This window comes from Alexandromys fortis, unplaced genomic scaffold (assembly GCF_014885135.2).
Source record: "Alexandromys fortis isolate MF-2015 unplaced genomic scaffold, M_Fortis_MF-2015_v1.1 scaffold_59, whole genome shotgun sequence".
Classification (NCBI taxonomy): domain Eukaryota; kingdom Metazoa; phylum Chordata; class Mammalia; order Rodentia; family Cricetidae; genus Alexandromys; species Alexandromys fortis.
Genome location: NW_026067943.1, coordinates 3,078,504 through 3,097,635, shown reverse-complemented (window position 1 = coordinate 3,097,635; position 19,132 = coordinate 3,078,504). Strand labels below are relative to the sequence as shown.

Genomic DNA, 19,132 nt, shown 5'->3' with positions numbered 1-19,132 from the left:
TTTTTTTTTTTTTTTTTTTTTTTTTGAGAAAAGGTTTCTCTGTGCAACCCTGGCTGTCCTGGAATCGCTCTGTAGACCAGGCTGGTCTCCAACACAGAGATCAGCCTGCCTCTGCCTTCCGAGGGCTGGGATTAAAAATGTGCACCACCACTGTCCAGTGCTTATGGGTTTTTTTTTAATGTTTATTTATTTTTTTTATTTTATGGGTGTAGGTGTTTTGCCTGCAAGTATGTCCGTGCACCAGGCATGCTGAGCTGTCTCTCCAGCTCCTGGGTTTTATTTTTTAAGCTAAGGATAGTGGCTCACACCTTCCATCTTAGCAATTGAGAGGTGGAAGCAGAAAGATTGGCTCAAGTTCAGGGCCAGCCTAGACTCTATAGTAATTTTCAGGTCAGCCTGGGCTACAGTGTGAAACTATCTAAAAAAAAAAAAAAAGTATTTTTAGGGTCACAGCAAAATTGACAGAAAGGTAAGAGATTTCCTGTGTGGTCCCACATGCTGCCCCAACTATAGCAGCATTAACATTTTGGGACATTTAAATAATGCCATACACACAGTCCCAGATCAGTGTGGCTTTGCATCTATACACATTGGCTGTGAATGAAACAGGCCAAGGAGTGCCAGCTGCAGCTGGGATTGTGAGGAGGCACGGTCCGAAAGAAGGAGGAGACAAACTCTGGGATGAGGTAACCATGACACTTGCCCCCCCTCCCCCCCCACCAGGTTGGCGAAGGAAGAGGTGAGCCGGCAGGAGCTGAGGCAGCGGGTCCGCATGGCCGACAATGAGGTCATGGATGCCTTTCGCAAGATCATGGCTGCCCGGCAGAAGAAACGCACCCCCACGAAGAAGGAAAAGGACCAGGCCTGGAAGACTCTGAAGGAGCGGGAGAGCATTCTGAAGCTCCTAGACGGGTAGCTTTGCCTGCTGTTGGCCACTTCCCTGGCCTGGCAAAAGTCCACTTCCTTTGAAGCCGTTGCTGGGGGCTGCCCATCAAATGACAACAGTCTCAGGGCTGAAATACTCTCAGGCCACTCTCTGAGCTTTTGTGCAGCCAGCATGCAAGGCCTTACTGTGCAGGCCTGGACCTCGCATCTGCCTGGGGCCCCAGATGAGCGGGCTTGTTCCTGGCTGTCCCTTTTCCTTCTTCAGCCTCTCGACACCTTCCCCTCGAGGACTTCTTCCTTGTGGGTTTGTAAAGTACAGAATAAAGTGACTGCTGTGTTTTGTTTTTAAAAAAATTTCAAAAACACCTACAGTTTTTGAGTATCTGTTACTGTGTAGGAAGGGCTTGGATAGTTAAAATGTTTCAGAAAGGCCTGTTTGGTGGCTCTCAGCTTGTTACCACTCACCCACATTTATTTTCGAGCATTTTTTTCTGAGCCAGCAGGAGCTGAGGCAGACAGTGAGGCTGTGGATGAGGGCATGGTGGCAGGAGGGTGGGTCCTGGGATTCCTTGGGCAGGGATGCCTTCAGAGCCACCAAGGACCCATTCCCTCAGGCTTCCACAGGGCCAGCTCTCACTGAGGTGTCTCAGCTGTGGGTAGCCGGAAGGATCAGCCAAATGGTTCATTTGTGTCTGTTACTGAAGCCAGCTGGCCGTGGCCTTCCAAAAAGCAACAAGCCTTGTCTATCCCAGATGTTCCCGTGTCTTATCTAAGCCCAAACTGGGCTATTGTCCCCATTTCCGACACAACTGTTAGGGTTAAGGTAACTGCTGCAGTGTTTCTCAGCCTGTGGGCGGCGATCCCTTTGGGGCTCAACATCCTCTTTACAGAGGTCGCCTAAGATCATTGGAAAACTCAGATATTTACAATATGATTGATAACAGTAGCAAAATTACAGTTCTGAAGCAGCAATAAGAGTTTTGGGGAAGGAAATGGGAGGCAGGGAAGAGGCGGAAATTTTTTCAATAAAAAATTAAAATAAAAAAAATAGTTTTATGCTTGGGGGTCAGGACAACATGAGGAACTGTATTAAGAAGGGTGAGAACCATTGCCCTACTGGGATCTTGTTTTAGCTTTTTGTTTTGTTTGGTTTTTGTTTTCTTTGGAGACAGACCTCTGGCTAGCTCTAAACTTGTGGCAATCTTCTTGCTTCTGCCTCATCTGCTGGGATTACAGGCCTGGACCATGGTGATGCCTGACCCCCTTAGAGTTCCAGTCATGCAGCCCCATAAAGCCGACCCCATCAGCATTCAGGCAGGTAACAAAGCAAAGGCAGGGTGGGCTGCCAGCATTGTGCCATAGCCTGAGCAGGGAGCCTGCCCGAGGGATGCACAGACTGTGCTCTCCTCCCTGTGCCTTCTCCCCAGGCTAGGGTTAGAGCTGAAGAATTGGCAATTTGCTATAGGAAAGGAGGAGACATTTTACTGAGGAAACGACTTACGAACTGAGCCACAAAGAGAGATGAACTTTGTAGTGGCAAGAGCCTGCAATCCCAGCTCTCAGAAGGCTGAGGTAGGGGGGCTGCAGGTTCAGGATATAGACCCTATCTTTTAAAACAAAAGTAGGAGGTTAGCATCTCTCTGCTATGGAATGTCACTGTCAAACCCTTGGCCAATCATAATGACGGTCAATCAACCCTTGGTCAATCAAAACTGACTGACTCAACTAGAGTCACTCAGGTGGTCCTTAAAATTGCTCTGTGGGGTCTGGCATGGTTGTACAAGCCTGCATTCCCAGCCCTTGAGAATTAGAGGCAAGAAAGTCAGGAGTTCAAGGACAGCCTGACTTACTTGAGACCTTGTAAAAACAAAAACAATTGAAGTTGAGCAAGATGGTGTAGCCTTGTAATCCCAGCACTCTGGGGGTAGAAGTAGCTAAATCAGGAGACCAGGGTCTTCACTGGCTGGATATCAAGTTTGGGGATAGCATCAGCCACATGAGGCTCTGTCTGACAACAGAAAGGAAAGAAAAAGGAAGAGAGTGGAAAGGAGGGAGCCCAAACAGGAAACAAAGGCACCCAGTGGCCTGTTCTCCTGCATGTAGGAGAACCCCTGGGAATTAGGCCAGCTCAGCAGCAGTGCAGGAAGTGGAGCAGCTGGAGTCACATGACCTCCCGACAGACTGCTACTTAGGTCAGCCTATAAAGGTTTCAGTTAACTTAAGTTGGGTCATTTGTAAACAGAAAGGCCTGACTAATAAGAGTATACACGGGCAAACATAAAGATGGAGGAAGGGCCTGAGGGAACGACATCAGGCTCTCTGCCTGCTATCAGGGGCAGCAGGGACAGGTAATGACTCATTGTCCCCAGGCTGTTCATATCTTCCAGAGAGGAAAAACAAACAAACAAACACCCACACAGGAAAGAAAGACAGTAACTCCAACAATAATAATGAAACTAAGCACTCTGTAAACATTAGCCAGGTACCAGCTGCTGTTTTAACCTTGTTTGGGCATATGGTAGGACACCAACAACATCCCATTCTTCACGGACAAGAACGCGGAGGCTTAGGATGTTACACACCCGTGCTTGGTCCAAGTGGTTGAGCAGCGTTTCTTGGCTATGGAATTGGGTGCGACCCCTGGCCCAGAACAGTCTGTGTGAATAGCATTTCCTTCGCTTAGGCAGAGCCATTTTGTACCAACATGGCAGCCTTGCTCACAAACCCCTAATTCTAACCACTCATTCCATATTCATTAGGGCTGTCCATAAGTATGGTAGGTGGCATGGGAGAGTTTCAGGAACAGAGAATTTTGTGGAGGAGGTGAGATCCAAGGGCCCCAAATTGGGTAGACGCATGAGAGGAGGAAGGTAGAGGCTGCACTTAGAAGGCAGTGTGCTGGGGACCGACAGGACGGAGCAGCTGTGAGGGTTTACTATTCCATCCAAGAGACCAGGAAGGGAGCTGGCCTCTCCTGTAAGGCCACAGAGGACACGCAGGCTCACAGAGAAGTGATGCCCTACAGGGTGTCTGCAGCCTTGGTACAGACTGTTACTGTTTCCAGGAAGTACCACCCACAGACAGTTCTCTTGTTATTTAATATTTAAAAATGTTAATTATATGCAAATGTGTCTGCGCACATGAATTTAGTGACCTCAGAGGCCAGGCAAGGGTGTCAGATCCTATGGAGCTGAAGTTGCAGGGGTCAAGCGTGGCCTGACATGGGTGCTGGGAACTGAAGAGCAGCAAGTGCTCTTAACTGTGGAACCATCTCTCCAGCCCACTTCTTTTTTTTTTTTTTTTTTTTAAGGCAGAATCTCACGGATCCCAGCCTGGTCTCAAACTCACTCTTGGGATGACCCTGAGCATCTGGTCTGCCTGTCCCTTCTTCCCACATGCTGGAATGACGGGCATGCACCACCATGCCTCGTTTATGCTGTGCTGGTGATGGAACTCAGGGTTTTGTGCCTGACAGGTAAGCATGCTACTAACCGGGCTGCATCTTAAGCCTTACCTCTATACAGTTCGGGCAGCTATGTCTGGTGTCACTGGGCCAAATCGGGCCTCCTTTGTGGAATTGGGAGGAAACTGGGATCCCTCGGTAGAGAAGGAATAAGTTCCAGCCACTGTCCAATTTTTACTTGAAGCCACCCCAACACTTTGTGACTAAATGGGAAAAAAAAAAGTCTATCGCATCTTACTTGGCCCTAGAAGGGCTGCATCTGCTACCCAAAAATATTTCTAAAGTCCCAGATGCCTCTGTGAGCACAGAGAGATAAGCTTGTGCAACAGCAGGTCCTGGACTGCCAGCTCCTGAAAGAACTCCAGTTGAAGATGTCGTGGATGAATGTCAGAGGACTTTGGTCAGCAGGTAAAGTCCCCTCCTGGCCTAGGGCTCCAGACTCAACAAAGAGAAACAGGCACAAATGGCCCCCTGGTACCTGGCTGGGTACCACTGACTCCATTTACCTGCTCTCCCTCCTCAATCACACGTTTGCTCCCTTACTCCACAGCTGTTTCTAGAAGCACAGGTGACTAAGGCTCCCGTGACAGGCAGTGGAGATGCAGGCGGTAAGAGCAGGCTCAGAAGAGTGTGAGCAAGCTGCCAGGGACCTGGGGCCGAGAATGACTCAACAGCAGCTCAGAGAGCAGAGAGGGGCTTCAGGGAGCCTCAGACAGGAAGGGCTGGTCAACAGAAGATGACATTCCAGACAGAGGAATAAAATGCAGAGGTGTGAGCAGCTGGCTTAGAGAGGTGAGAACTTCAGCTCCTGGGTGTGTGCAGGGAAGGGGAAGGGCGGATGAAACTGCAAAGTAAGCTAGCAGCAGGCTGGGAAAGGCTGAAAACCAGCGCAGATTTTATTCCCCAGGCGAATGGTTTCCAAAGTAGTCCCTAGGGACTGCGAAGATCGCTTATTTGGTCAAGAGCACTGGAGGCTCTTCCAGAAGACCCGGGTTCAATTCCTAGCACAGCTGTAACTCCAGTCCCAAGGGGACTGGAGGCGCTCTTATGGCCTCTGTGGGCACTTGCATGCATGTGGTGCACAGTCATATATACAAGCCAAACAATCATACACATAACATAAAAACAAAAAACAGCAAAGTGTGGTCCCTGGGTGTGTGTGCCTCAGCATCACCTGGGAACCTGATAAAATAGAAAAGACTCTCAGGCCCGGACCCACAGACCTACAGACCTGGAAACTCTGAGGCTGGGGTCCAAGTATCTCAGTTTTATTTTGTTTAGTTTTGAGACAGTGACTCTATCTCAGTTTCAAGATGTCCTCTGAGGCAGGTTAGGTGGTAGAGGTAAGTCCGACCACTAGGAAGGCTGATCGAGACTTGAGAATCACTTGAACTCAGGAGTTTGGAGCAGCCTGTGCAAAATAGGATAGCCTTCCCCATAAAATCAGATAGATATGTAGACAGACAGACAGTTAGACTGGGCATGGTAGTTTACATCTGTAAACCTAGTTCTTGGGAGGCTGAGGTAGGAGGGTTGCCATAAGTTCAAGACCAGTCTGGGCTATAGAGTGAGTTCTGAGTCAGGCTGAGCTAGAATGAAATCCTACCACACAAGCACGAGAATCTGAGTTCAGATTCCCCAAAACCCATACAAAAAGTATCTTGTTTGAGGGGTGTGGAGGCCACCTGAAGTTTGGCCAGCCAGCCTAGCTACACTGATGAGCTTCAGGACCAGTGAGAGATCCATTTAGACAAGTAACTAAACAGAGATCGGAGCTGGACATGTGGCTCAGGAGTTAAGAGCACTTGCTGCTCAATGATGAGGACCAAAATTCAGATTTCAGCACTAAAGTCAGGTGCCTCACAATGGCTGGAACTCCAGCTCCAAGGCATTCCGTTAGTTCTGCAGGTTCCTGTGAGCAGCTGCATATACTCAGAGTATGTGTACAGACACTGCATATACTCAGGGTATGTGTACAGAAACGCATGCAAAATAAAATAACATGGTGGAGGGATTCAGATTTTTATTTAAAAATTTGTTGTTGTTTGGTTTTTCAAGACAACAAGTTCCTGGCAGTCCTGGAACTCACCTCAAACTTAGAGAAATTCACCTGCCTCTACACCCACCACCACCTCCCCATCATTCCAGTTTTTTCTTTCTTTCTTTCTTTCTTTCTTTCTTTCTTTCTTTCTTTCTTTCTGTTGTTGTGTTGTTTTTTTTTTTTTTTTGAGACAAGGTTTCTCTGTAACTTTGGAGCCTATGCTGGAACTAGCTCTTTTTTTTTTCCTTTGGAGGAAAAGTTCTGCCTCCAACCCAGACCACTAGATCCTAACTTCAACATCCCTCTTAAAGTTTGAGTGCCCCTAAGCCTGCCAAAATCCTCTAGAAAACTGGGAAACAGATATTTCATGGGTGGGGGTGATGGTGGATGGATTAGTTGATTTTTTAAATTTATTTGTTTTTTTTTAATTTTATTGATATTTATTGAGCTCTACATTTTTCTCTGCTCCCCTCCCCTCCCTGTCTCTCCCCTCCCCTCTCCAACCCTCCCCCAAAGTCTCCATGCTCCCAATTTACTCAGGAGATCTTGTCTTTTTCTACTTTCTACTTCCCATGTAGATTAGATCTATGTAAGTCTCTCCTAGTGTCCACATTGTTCTCTGGGATTGTGGTTTGTAGGCTGGCTTTCTTTGCTTTATGTTTAAAAACCACCTATGAGTGAGTACATGTGATAATTGTCTTTCTGGGTCTGGGTTACCTCACTCAAAATAATGTTTTCTAGGGCTGGAGAGATGCTCTTCCAGAGGTCCTGAGTTCGATTCCCAGCAATCACATGGTGGCTGACAACCATCTGTAATGACATTTGGTGCCCTCCTCTGGGGTGCGGGCATACATAGAGGCAGAATGTTGTATACATAATAAATAAATAAATAAATAAATAAATAAATAAATAAATAAATCTTTAAAAAAAAATAATGTTTTCTAGCTCCATCTATTTTCCTGAAAAATTCAAGCTGTTGTTATTTTTTTCTGCTGTGTAGAACTCCATTGTGTAAATGTACCACATTTTCCTTATCCATTCTTCGATCGAGGGGCATTTAGGCTGTTTCCAGGTTCTGGCTATGACAAACAAAACTGCTATGAACATAGTTGAGCACATGTCCTTGTGGCATGGTTGAGCATCTTTGGATATATACCCAAAAGTGGTATTACTGGGTCTTGAGGAAGGTTGTTTTCTAATTTTCTGAGAAATTGCCACACTCACATCCAAAGGGGTTGTACCGGCTTGCATTCCCACCAGCAATGCAGAAGTGTTCCCTTTTCCCCACAACCTCTCCAGTATAAGTTGTCATCAGTGTTTTTGATCTTAGCCATTCTTGCAGGTGTAAGATGGAATCTCAGAGTTGCTTTGATTTGCATTTCTCTGATGACTAAGGATGTTGAGCATTTCCTTAAGTGTCTTTCAGCCATTTTAGATTCCTCTGTTGAGAGTTCTTTGTTTAGGTCTGTATCCATTTTTTATTGGATTATGTGATCTTTTTGGTGTCCAATTTCTTGAATTCTTTGTATATTTTGGAGATTAGACTTCTGTCTGATGTGGAGCTAGTGAAGATCTTTTCCTATTCTGTAGGCTGTCGTTTTGTCTTGTTGACTGTGTCCTTTGCTTTACAGAAGCTTTTCAGTTTCAGGAGGTCCCATTTATTGTTTCTCTCAGTGTCTGTGCTGCTGGGGTTCTATTTAGCAAGTGGTTCCCTGTGCCAATGCGTTCAAGTGTACTTCCCGCTTTCTCTTCTATAAGGTTCAGTGTGGCTGGCTTTATATTGAGGTCTTTGATCCATTTAGACTTGAGTTTTGTGCATGGTGATAGATATGAGTCTATTTTCATTCTTCTACATGTTGATATCCAGTTATGCCAGCACCACTTGTTAAATATGCTTTCTTTTTTCCATTTAATATTTTTTGCTTCTTTATCAAAGATCAGGTGTTCGAAGATGTGAGGATTGATATCCGGGTCTTCTATTCGATTCCATTGGTCTGCCTGTCTGTTTTTATGCCAGTACTAGGCTGTTTTCAGTACTGTAGCTCTGTAGTAGAGTTTGAAGTCAGGGATTGTGATGCCTCCACAAGTTCTTTTATTGCACAGGATTATTTTGGCTATCCTGGGTTTTTTGCTTTTCCAAATGAAGTTTAGTACCGTTCTTTTGAGGTCTTTGAAGAATTTTGCTGGGATTTTGATGGGCTGCCTCCTGAAGGGCCAGAAGAGAGTATCTGACCCCCAGAACTAAGGTTGCAGCAGTTTGGAGCCCCCCTATGTGAGTGCTGGAAACCAAACCCCTGGTTCTAAGCAGGAGCAATAAGTGCTCTTAATCCATCTCTCCAGCTCCCCCCATTGTGACCTCTGATAAAGTTCAGGTCATACCATTAAAATATACTCTGGGGCCGGGCGATGGTGGCGCACGCACGCCTTTAATCCCAGCACTCAGGAGGCAGAGGCAGGCGGATCTCTGTGAGTTCGAGACCAGCCTGGTCTACAGAGCTAGTTCCAGGACAGGCTCCAAAGCCACAGAGAAACCCTGTCTCAAAAAAACAAAACTCTCTCTCCTCTCTCTCTCTCCCTCTCTCTCTCTCTCTCTTTCNATATACACTCTGGGAAGACATTTTAGTGAAGGACCCTTTGTGAGTAATATACTTTACACAAACAAGTTCTTTGTCCCTGTCACAGACCTATACAGGGGCAGTGAAGGGCTTGGTGGGTAAAGGAGCCACCAAATCTGACAGCCTGAGTGTGATCCTTGGGACCCATAGGTGGCAGAAGAGAACCAACTCCCCCAGCTGACCTCCTCAAGAGCGTGTTGTGGAATTTGTGCACACTTGTGCACAAGCATACACACAAATAAATTTAAATTAAAATTTATATTTTGCTGCTTCAACTTCACCATATTCCAGCTTCCCCTGCTGCAAGTGGCCAGCATCACTAAAGGATCCAACAACCTAAAACCTGTAAAATATCATAATAAAGGATAAATAATAAAGTGACTATAGCCGGTTCTGGAAAGACACATGACACAGAATCTCCTTCATAAATAAAGTTTATTGAGAGAAAGTGTTGAGGTGGTTTGAATAAGAATGGCCCCCATAGGCTCATATATTTGATTGCTTAGTCACCAGAGAAAGGCATTCTTTGAGAATGCTTAGAAGAATTAGGAGATGTTGCCTTTTTGGAGTGGGTTTAGCTTTGCTGGAGGAAGTGTATCACTAGAGCTAGGCTTTGAGGTTTCAAAAGTCTATGCCAAGTCCACTGTCTCTCTTTGCCTATGGATCAGGGCGTAGCTCTCAGTTACTGCTTCAGGGCCCTCCCAAAGGCCTCCATGCTCCCACCATGATGATAATGGACCTCTGAAAATCTAAGAAAGCCCCTAATTAAATGCTTTCCTTTAATGGAATTGAATTGGTCATGGTGTCTCTTCTCAGCAACAGAACAGTGACTAAGCTGGGTGTTGGTGGTGCAGAGATAAGCAGATCTCTGTGAGTTCAAGGCCAGTCTGGTCTACAAAGCAAGTTCTAGAAACCCTGTCTCAAAAACCAAAACAAACAAACAAACAAAAAACCAGTGACTAAGACAAGTCTCACCGCAATGATCAGGCCCCAAGATAGGAAAGAGAGGACAGACATCAGAAAGACAGTGGTACAATACATCTAAAGCTGTGTATCAGAGTCTTAAAAGGAAGAAGGGGTTTCCCCGCCATGATGGGCCACCATTCAATGCTCATGCTCATCAGAATACAAAGCATGAATAGCGAAGAAAAATTCTATCCGGAAATATCAATGTTGCTAAGATAATAGCAGATGTAATCTGGACACATTTGGAACCTAAATCTATGATGAAGATGCTTTTGAACCCAATGGGAGGCATCATGATGACCAACGATAGCAATGACATTCTTCAAGATACTCAATTCGAGCACCCAGCAGCCACGTCCATGATTGAAATTAGCAGGACCAGGATGAAGAGGACAGGGATGGGACTCTGTGGAGAGAAATGCTGTCTGTGGCTGAGCACTTCCCAGAGTACTCAGATGCACCCAACAGTGGTGCTCAGTGCTTACCGCATGGCACTGGATGACAGGATCAGCATTCTGAAGAAAGTCAGTGCCCCTGCTGGTGTCAATAACCGTGACACGACGCTGAACATCGACAGCTCTATCACTACGAAAGTCATCAGTCAGTGGTCCTCCTCGGCATGCAACATTGCCCTGGATGCTGTCCAGACGGTGCACTTTGAAAACAATGGCCAAAAGGAGAGCGGCGTCAAGAAGTAGGCAAGGGTGGGAAAGCTACCTGGGAGCATCACTGGAGAACCGTGTGCCTTATGGGAGTCAAGGATGTGACTATCCACAAATACGACTACATTACAAACCCTCGAGTCGTGCTACTGGATTCCTCTCTGAAGTATGAGAAAGGAGCAAGCGAGGCTGACATTGAGGTTATACAAGAGGATTTCACCCAATCCTGCAAATGGAAGAAGAGTACATCCACTAGTTGTGGTCATCTTGGAAAAGGGCAGCTCAGGTTTAGCTCAGCACTACCGCATGCTGGTCAATATCACAGCCATTCAGAGTCTAGATGACAGACAGTTATCACTGCTAGAGCCTTTGGGGCATGGATAGTCAGCCCACCAAAGGAACGGAGAGATGCTGGAGCAGGGGCGGGCCTACTGGAAGTCAAGAAGACCGGAGATGAATACTTCACACTCATAACTGAGTGCAAAGGCCTGGGGCCTGCACCATTCTGCATAGAGGAGCCAAACAGGAGATACTCTCAACCTACAGGATGCCATGCAAGTGTGCCGCAACATTCTCCTGAACCGTTAGCTGGGGTCTGGTGCTGGAGATGCCTGTGGCCCATGCTGTGACAGAAAAAGCTAAAGCCATGATGGGTGCGGAACAATGGCCACATAGAGCCGTGACCCAGGCTTTAGAGGTCATTTCTTGTACCTTGAACCCGAACTGGGGGGCCAGCACCATTTGTCTGCTTACCTCCCTCCGGTAATGCACAGGAGACCTGGTGTGACTGGTGGACATGAGAAAGTTGGCTAGATGGGAGCTGTTGGCTGTGAAGCTACAAACATACAAGACAGCAGTGGAGACTCCAGTTCTGCTTCTGTGGATTGAGGACATTGTCTCTGGCCACAAGAAAAAGTGTGATGGCCAGAGCTGGCAAAGCGGTGCTCCAGATGCTGGCCAGGAGTGAGTTATGAGTAAGAGTCATACACAGGACCAGCACTCTCCCCTTTCCTGAGCCAGAGTTCCAGGAACACTGTAGACAGACAACTTCATTCACAAAAGATCGGATGGAGGGGCAGCCCCCAGTCCCATCTCAGTTTTCAAAAAGTCCTGACATGCAACTTTTCTCTGTTGTAAGAGTTCCATTTAGTTTGCCTCCAATGATTAAATTTAAGTAATAAAAAGAAGAAGAAGAAGAAGAAGAAGAAGAAGAAGAAGAAGAAGAAGAAGAAGAAGAAGAAGAAGAAGAAGAAGAAGAAGAAGAAGAGGCTTCCCTTCCAAAAAGTAGAGGGGCTGGAGAGATGGCTGCGCAGTTAGGAATGCTTGCAGAGGACCCAGGTTTGGTTCCTAGCCCTTACATCAGGAGACTCACAACTAACTGTAACTCCAGTTGCAGGGGATCCAATACCCTCGTCTGACATCTGTGGGCTCCTGTTAACATGTGGTGGGAATACCTACACTCTCACACACACATACACATAAATACATAAATATGAAAAATAAATAAACTTAAGCCTTGGAGAGGAGCTTCAGGAAGAGTGAGAACAAAGTGGGGGAGCCACCATGAGACAACAACTATGTTCCAGCAAGTAAAGGCTCTCATCTGTCTGAGATGAGGAACCTGGGGTGCAGAAAGAGGAAGGGCCAGATCAGATAGCTGGTACCGAGTCAGTTTGGTAAGCTGGGTCCAAACTGTAAAGGCCCATTGTGTACATCTGTCTCTGGGTCCTCTTGCATGAGTTCATAACTAAGTCAGGCATGAGGCTGGAGGGTCAGAAGGAAGGCACAAGAGGAGGACTGTGCCGGCCAGGGGACTGCTGAGGTCTGATGAGACTGGGAGTCTGAAGGGACCTTTGGTTCCCTTGGACAGGCTGTTCCTGAGACACTGAGCGTAGGCACTAAACAAGGTAGAGGGAGATCCCCAAATACAGAGCATGACTAAAACACTCGATTCCAGAAAAGGAGAAATAATTTGAAACTAAGCTTTCTTAAAAAAGCTGCTGTCGGGGCTGGAGAGATGGCTCAGTGGTTAAGAGCATTGCCTGCTCTTACAAAGGTCCTGAGTTCAATTCCCAGCAACCACATGGTGGCTCACAACCATCTGGAATGAGGTCTGGTGCCCTCTTCTGGCCTGCAGACATACACACAGACAGAATATTGTATACATAATAAATAAATATTAAAAAAAAAAAGCTGCTGTCTAGGAAAGAAAATTTCTCCATTCTTTTCTGGGGGCTGAGCATTTTGAGACAGGATCTCACTCCTGGCCACCAGAAATGCACTGTGTATGTTGGTATATGTGTGTTGGTATGTGTGTTGGTGTATGTATGTTGATGTGTGTGTTGGTGTGTGTGTGTTGGTGTGTATGTGTTATGTGTGTGTTGGTGTATATGTGTTGGTGTGTGTGTTGGTGTGTGTGTTGGTGAGTGTGTGTTGGTGTATATGTATTGGTATGTGTGTGTCGGTGTATATGTGTTGGTATGTGTGTCGGTGTGTGTGTGTCAGTGTATATGTCTTGGTGTGTTGTGTTGGTGTATATGTGTTGGCGTGTGTGTGTTGGTGTATATGTGTTGGTGTGTGTGAGGAGGGTACTCAGGGGGTAAAAGCGCTTGCTATGCAAGCCTGGTGACATGAGCTTGATCTCCAGATCCCATGAAAGTCTCCACACTTAGGCTGCACACCTTCAACCACACACAACACAGTATAACAACAACAACAAAACAACAATAATGACAAATGGTGGTTATGCATGCCTTTAATCCCTGCACTCAGGAGGCAGAGGTAGACAAATCTCTGAGTTCAAGGCCAGCCTGGTCTACAGGGTGAGTTCCAGGACAACCAGGGCTACATAGAGAAATCCTGTCTTGAAAAAATAAAAATAAAACCAAAACAAAATAATAATAAAGCCAGGTGGTGTTGGCGCATGTCTTTAATCCCAGTGCTCAGGAGGCAGAGGTAGGCAGATCTCTGTGAGTTTGAGGCCAGCCTGGTCTACAGAGTGAGTTCCAGGACAGCCAGGGCTACACAAAGAAACCCAGTCTTGAAAACCAAAAAATAAAATAAAACAATAATAGAAGTGAAAATATAATTGAACACCAGACTGGTACAGTACAAAGCCAGCATCTGTGAAACAACTGTTCTGAGAACAGGCTGGCCTCGGACTCCTATCCAGGGTGCAGAGGTGGTCAGGAGTTAGGAGAAGGTATTGCTCTGTCACAGGACCCATCGGTTCCTGGTACCCATTACTATAGCTCCAGCTCCAGGGGAACCTGATGTTTCTGTCCCCTGTGGGCACCTACACCTATGCACATAGATGCAGATGCATACATATATACACAATTCCAAAGGAATAAAAATAAATCTTTCTTAAAAACAAAACCTCCTGACCCTCCTGTCATGGCCTCCTGGGTGATGAGATTGCAAGCTGATGGCACCACACCCAGTTTGGCACTGAGGGTTAAATCTAGGGCCCCACAGGTGCCAGGCAAGCACTCTATTATTGAACTACACCCCCAGACCTCTCCTGACTTTTTGAGACACGGTCTCGCCAAGTTACTCCAGCTGGCTTTGAATTCTCTTGCTAGCCCAAGCTGTGATCTTCCAGCCTCAGCTTCTCTAAGTAGCTGTGATTACAAACTTTTGCCACCAGACATGGCCTAGCATAATTTTTTTCCTTTTCTTTTTTTATTTTTTTGGTTTTTACGAGACAGGGTTTCTCTGTGTAGCTGTGGAGCCTGTCCTGGTACTCCATCTGTAGACCAGGCTGGCCTCGAACTCACAGAGATCCACCTGCCTCTGCCTCCTGAGTGCTGGGATTAAAGGTGTGCACCACCACCGCCCAACAGTTTAAATAATTTTTAGGAGAGTTTTTTTTTTTTAAAGTGTACAGTTAGTGTTGCTCAACAACAATAACAACGCCAACAACACAAGACTGGGGAATACAGACATGTAAATAAAACAAAGTAAGAGAACTTCTGAAAACTGTCCTTAACATTTGTGGTGTCCTTTCTGCCCCACTGTGAATAAATCTGTGGCTTGCATGTTACTTTGAAGTTCCCATACAACATACCTGCTTAACCTCAAAAGCACTTAGTCCTTCTATAAATAGGCCGGAGTGCCACCAATTACAAGCTGTGAAATATTCCACCCCGCAACTATACCTAGTAATTTTGTTGTCATAAAAATATTTCTTGGGGCTGAGGGATGGCTCAGTTAGCGAAGTGCTTGCTGCATAAGCATGAGGACCTGAGTTTAGGTTCGAAAGCCTATGTAAAAAACTAGGCTTGGTAGTGTGTGACTGCTGAAACTTGCTGGCCAGTGGGTCTAGCCAATTGGTGAGCTCTGAGCTCAGTGAGTTAGCCTGTCTCAAAAACTAAAGCGAAGAACAATAGAAAAAACACCCATGGTTGATCTCTGACCTCCATAGGTACACACACACACACCGAATAAATGCTATTTAAAGTTCAGCTGTGAAAGGCTATTAAATGGCCTCTCCTTTTCTAACTATTGAGACAAAAAACGCCCTACGCTTACTCTAGCTCATCCATGTCTTTGATGACTTATTAGGTTCTTAATATGAATTTTATGCGCTGTTTATATAATAGAGATATTAAACCACTGTCTCTTTTGAGACTACATCTCATTTTGTAGGACAGGCTGGTTGTCAACTTGTGGCGGTTCTGCTTTAGCCTCCCAAACGCTAGGATTACAGGTGTGAGCCACCATGTCATGCGAGCTATTTCTCCAGTCTGAAATTGGTTTTCCACTGTTAACCATGATTTGGAGTAGGGTAAATTACACTTTCCCCCACCAACAAAAGTGGAAGAAGTTTATTTATTTATTTGCATATATATATATACATTTTTTTTTGAGACAGGATTTCCCTGTGTATCCCTCGGTGTCCTAGAACATGCTCTGAAGACCAGGTTGGTCCCAAACTCACAGAAATCCACCTGCCCAGGGCTGGAGAGATGGCTCAGTGGTTAAGAACATTGCCTGCTCTTCCAGAGGTCCTGAGTTCAATTCCCAGCGACCACATGGTGGCTCACAACCATCTGTAATGAGGTCTGGTGCCCTCTTCTGGCCTGCAGATATACATACAGACAGAATATTGTATATATAATAAATAAATAAATATTTAAAAAAAAAAGAAATCCACCTGCCTCTATCTCCAGAGTGCTGGGATTAAAGGTGTGTATCACCCCTGCTGGGCAGAAGTTTTTTTATTTTTATAAACAAGTTTGTCCATCTTTTCTTTGTGGTTTCTCCTATTTTCTCTAATGTTAGAGGTCCATTTATTCCCCCAAATAAATTATTCTCCATTGGGTTAAAGAATTGATTCAGGTTTTATCCCATGCTTTTTCAGACCTAGGCCAGCTGGCCTTGGTGAGTTCCCGATAGAACATCCCCATTGTCTCAGTGTGTGGGTGCACCCCTCGTGGTCCTGAGTTCCTTGCTCATGCTCTCTCTCCTTCTGCTCCTGATTTGGATCTTGAGATTTCAGTCCAGTGCTCCAATGAGGACTATTGAGAACTCAAGAACAATGGCACTGGATTTTGATCCTACTGCATGTACTGGCTTTGTGGGAGCCTAGGCAGTTTGGATGCTCACCGAACTAGACCTGGAAGGAGGTGGGTGGTCCTTGGACTTCCCACAGGGCAGGGAACCCTGATTGCTCTTCAGGCTGATGAGGGAGGGGGAGTTGACTGGGGGAGGGGGAGGGAAATGGGAGGTGGTGGCAAAGAGGAGGCAGAAATCTTAATAAATAAATAAATAAATAAAGATTGGTTTACAGAGCCAAAAAAAAAAAAAAAAAAAAAAGAATTGATGGAAGAACTGGAGTTGTATCTCAGTGGTAAAGTATTTGTTCAATAGATACAAGACCCTGAACTCCAACTCCAGGAAAGGAGGAGGGGGATGGGGAATGAGAAGGAAGAAGCAAGGTAAGAAAATAACTAAAGAGAAAGAATGAAGAAGGACTGGTCATTTCCCCAGGTTCGGAAAGAGGAAGACAGTACTATCATATCCTTTTTTCCTGCCTATGTTTGACTGTCCTTGACTGCTCGTTGGAAGTAGCTGAAGCAGGAGTCAGACTTATTCAGGTGTATCTGGAACACTGGGAGAATAGCTACCAAAAAAGTTACCCCGACTCTCTGTGGATTCCTTGTTCCTGCCTGCCTAGTTCTCCCGTTTCCTTTGGGCCAGGAACTCCTCTCCTGCCTGTGGCTGGTTACCCACCATAGAATATTTGTCCAATATGTTGCCTTTTCCCCCTGGCAACATTGTAGCTACATCACTCAGTTACTCAATAAGATTTAGGGACTCAAGAGCCCTTCTATGCCATGTAGAGAATATTATTCTGTATTGGAAATGAGACAGTATGGGAAGAGAAATCAAGACAGAAGAGGAGGGAAGGAGGCTCCATGAGCTCAGCATCTCTAGTTCTAGTCTCTGATTCCCTGGTACTTGGTGATTGTGATTTGATCTGTGCTTGCTGTGGTGCATCAAGGTTTAGGGGTGTGAACGTAGAGCTAAGGAGGTAGAAGCAGAAGGTCAGGAAGTCAAGATCATCCTCAGACTGCATAGCAAATTTGAGGTCAACCTGGACTATATGAAACTCTGTCTCAACAAAATAAACAGCAGGGCTGGAAACCTGGCTGTGGCTAAGAGCACTTGCTGCTTTTGCAGAGGACTCTGGTTCAGCTCCCAGCACCCACACGGAGGCTAACAGTCATCTGTAACTACAGTTCTAAGGTATAGGATGCCCTTTTCTGGCCTCCAAGGGCACTGCACACACATGGTTTACATACAGGCAAAACACTCATACACATAAAATAAAAATCAATCTATAAACATAAGCAAAGAAAGCCAGGCAGTGGTGGTGCACACCTCTAATTCCAGCACTTAGGAGGTAGAAGCAGGCAGATCTCTGTGAGTTCAAGGCCAGCCTGACAACTGGTTCCACAAAAAGCAGGGCTATACAGAGAAACCCTGTCTTGGAAAAAAAAGCAAAGAAAAATAAAAATTAGAAAAAGTGAGGCAAGATGAATCAATAGTTAAAGGCATCTACTATTAAACTTATCAGTCTGATCTTTGATCTCTGGAGCCCATATGGTAGAAGGAGAGAATCAACTCCTAAAGTTGTTCTCTGACCTCTGAACATGCACACATGCACATACAGTAATTTTTTTTTTTTTTTTTGGTTTTTCGAGACAGGGTTTCTCTGTAGCTTTGGTGCCCGTCCCGGAACTAGCTCTTGTAGACCAGGCTGGCCTCGAACTCCCAGAGATCCGCCTGCCTCTGCCTCCTGAGTGCTGGGATTAAAGGCGTGCGCCACCACCGCCCAGCTCAGTAATTTTTTTTTAAAAAGTAAGAACACCTAAATGCCCCTAGAAAAGCTTTAAAAGCAGGAAAAAGTGTAAAAACATAAAAGTTGTACATGTTGGGACTGGACAGTGGTTCAGTAGTTAAGAGAACTTGCTGCTCTTGCAGAGAACCCAGGATTGCTTCCCAATACCCACATGGTGGCTCACTACCACTTGTAATTCCTGTTCCAGATGATCAGACATCTTCTTCCAGCTTCCAAGAGTCTCTGCATGAGTGTGGTGCACACATACACTGGCAAGCACACAAAGATGTAAAAGAAAAAGTAAGTAAATCTTTTTTAAAATAAAGTTGTACCAGCCCACAGTGGGATACCTTATCATCCAGTACTATTGTTCTAGAAATAAACACAACGAATCAACACTTCTCTCTAGCTCAACTGCATGCTGGATGGCTGTTAAAATAGAGGTTTGGGCCTGGGCCAGAAGTGGGTTAGAAACCCAAGATGCTGAGATGTGAGGTAAGAAAATGCCCCTTAGTATCTGACCTTGGTCAGATCAGGTCTTGACTTTGAGCCCTGGTTTATACTGAATCTTGTTCTCAAGTTTTACTTTTGTGTGCGTGTGTGTTTGTGTACGTGAGTGTGCAAGTCCATGGAAGCCAGAGGAGGATGGCAAGTGTTGTGTTCTATCACTCCCTGCTTGAGACACTGTTGCTTCCTGAACCTGGGCTAGGCTGGCAGCATGCTCCACACGCTTCCCCACAGTTCTGGGATTACAGGAGCACACAGTCACCTCCAGCTTTTTACATGGGTTCTGGGGATTTGAACTCGGGTTGTGTGCTTGAGCAGCGTACCCTCATCCTGAGACATCTGCACATCCTCTTGTTTTGTCCTTCGTTCCTCCCTGCCATTGAAGGAGAATCTCACCAGCTTGCTTAGAACAGTTGATGATGTATCGACTTCTCCCTCTGAAGGATTGTGTGAGCCACCATCCCAGCTCGTTTTGAACTAGTGGTCTAAGTACTGCACACCCATTACACAGAACTCTTAAGAGAATTCGGAGTCAGTCGTCAATAATTCCATATCTCAGGGAAGAAAGTGAGGCTTCGGAAGATGGAGTGTGGTAAGGGTGGCCAGACCACCCTTTTAGCAATCTTCCCGGGCTTGACAACTCCA

At 45.7% G+C, this 19,132-nt stretch overlaps 2 protein-coding genes and 1 pseudogene across 2 annotated transcripts in view; 2 read left to right on the top strand and 1 right to left on the bottom strand.

Annotated features, from left to right (window-relative positions):
- Tada3 (transcriptional adaptor 3) overlaps positions 1-1,256 on the top strand; it is a 9,615-nt gene extending 8,359 nt beyond the window's left edge. The window contains 1 exon segment of the mRNA XM_050148311.1: positions 610-1,256. Within this exon segment, the coding sequence (XP_050004268.1) occupies positions 610-916 (307 nt within the window). The 3' untranslated portion in view covers positions 917-1,256.
- Positions 1,257-10,093: 8,837 nt separating this feature from the next.
- Positions 10,094-12,631, top strand: LOC126505571 (T-complex protein 1 subunit gamma-like; annotated as a pseudogene).
- The window catches only part of Ogg1 (8-oxoguanine DNA glycosylase), a 29,151-nt gene continuing 20,521 nt past the window's right edge, over positions 10,503-19,132 (bottom strand). The window contains exon 9 of the mRNA XM_050148677.1: positions 10,503-10,625. The gene's annotated coding sequence lies outside the window, so the exon portion shown is untranslated. The remainder of the gene's footprint in view (positions 10,626-19,132) is intronic.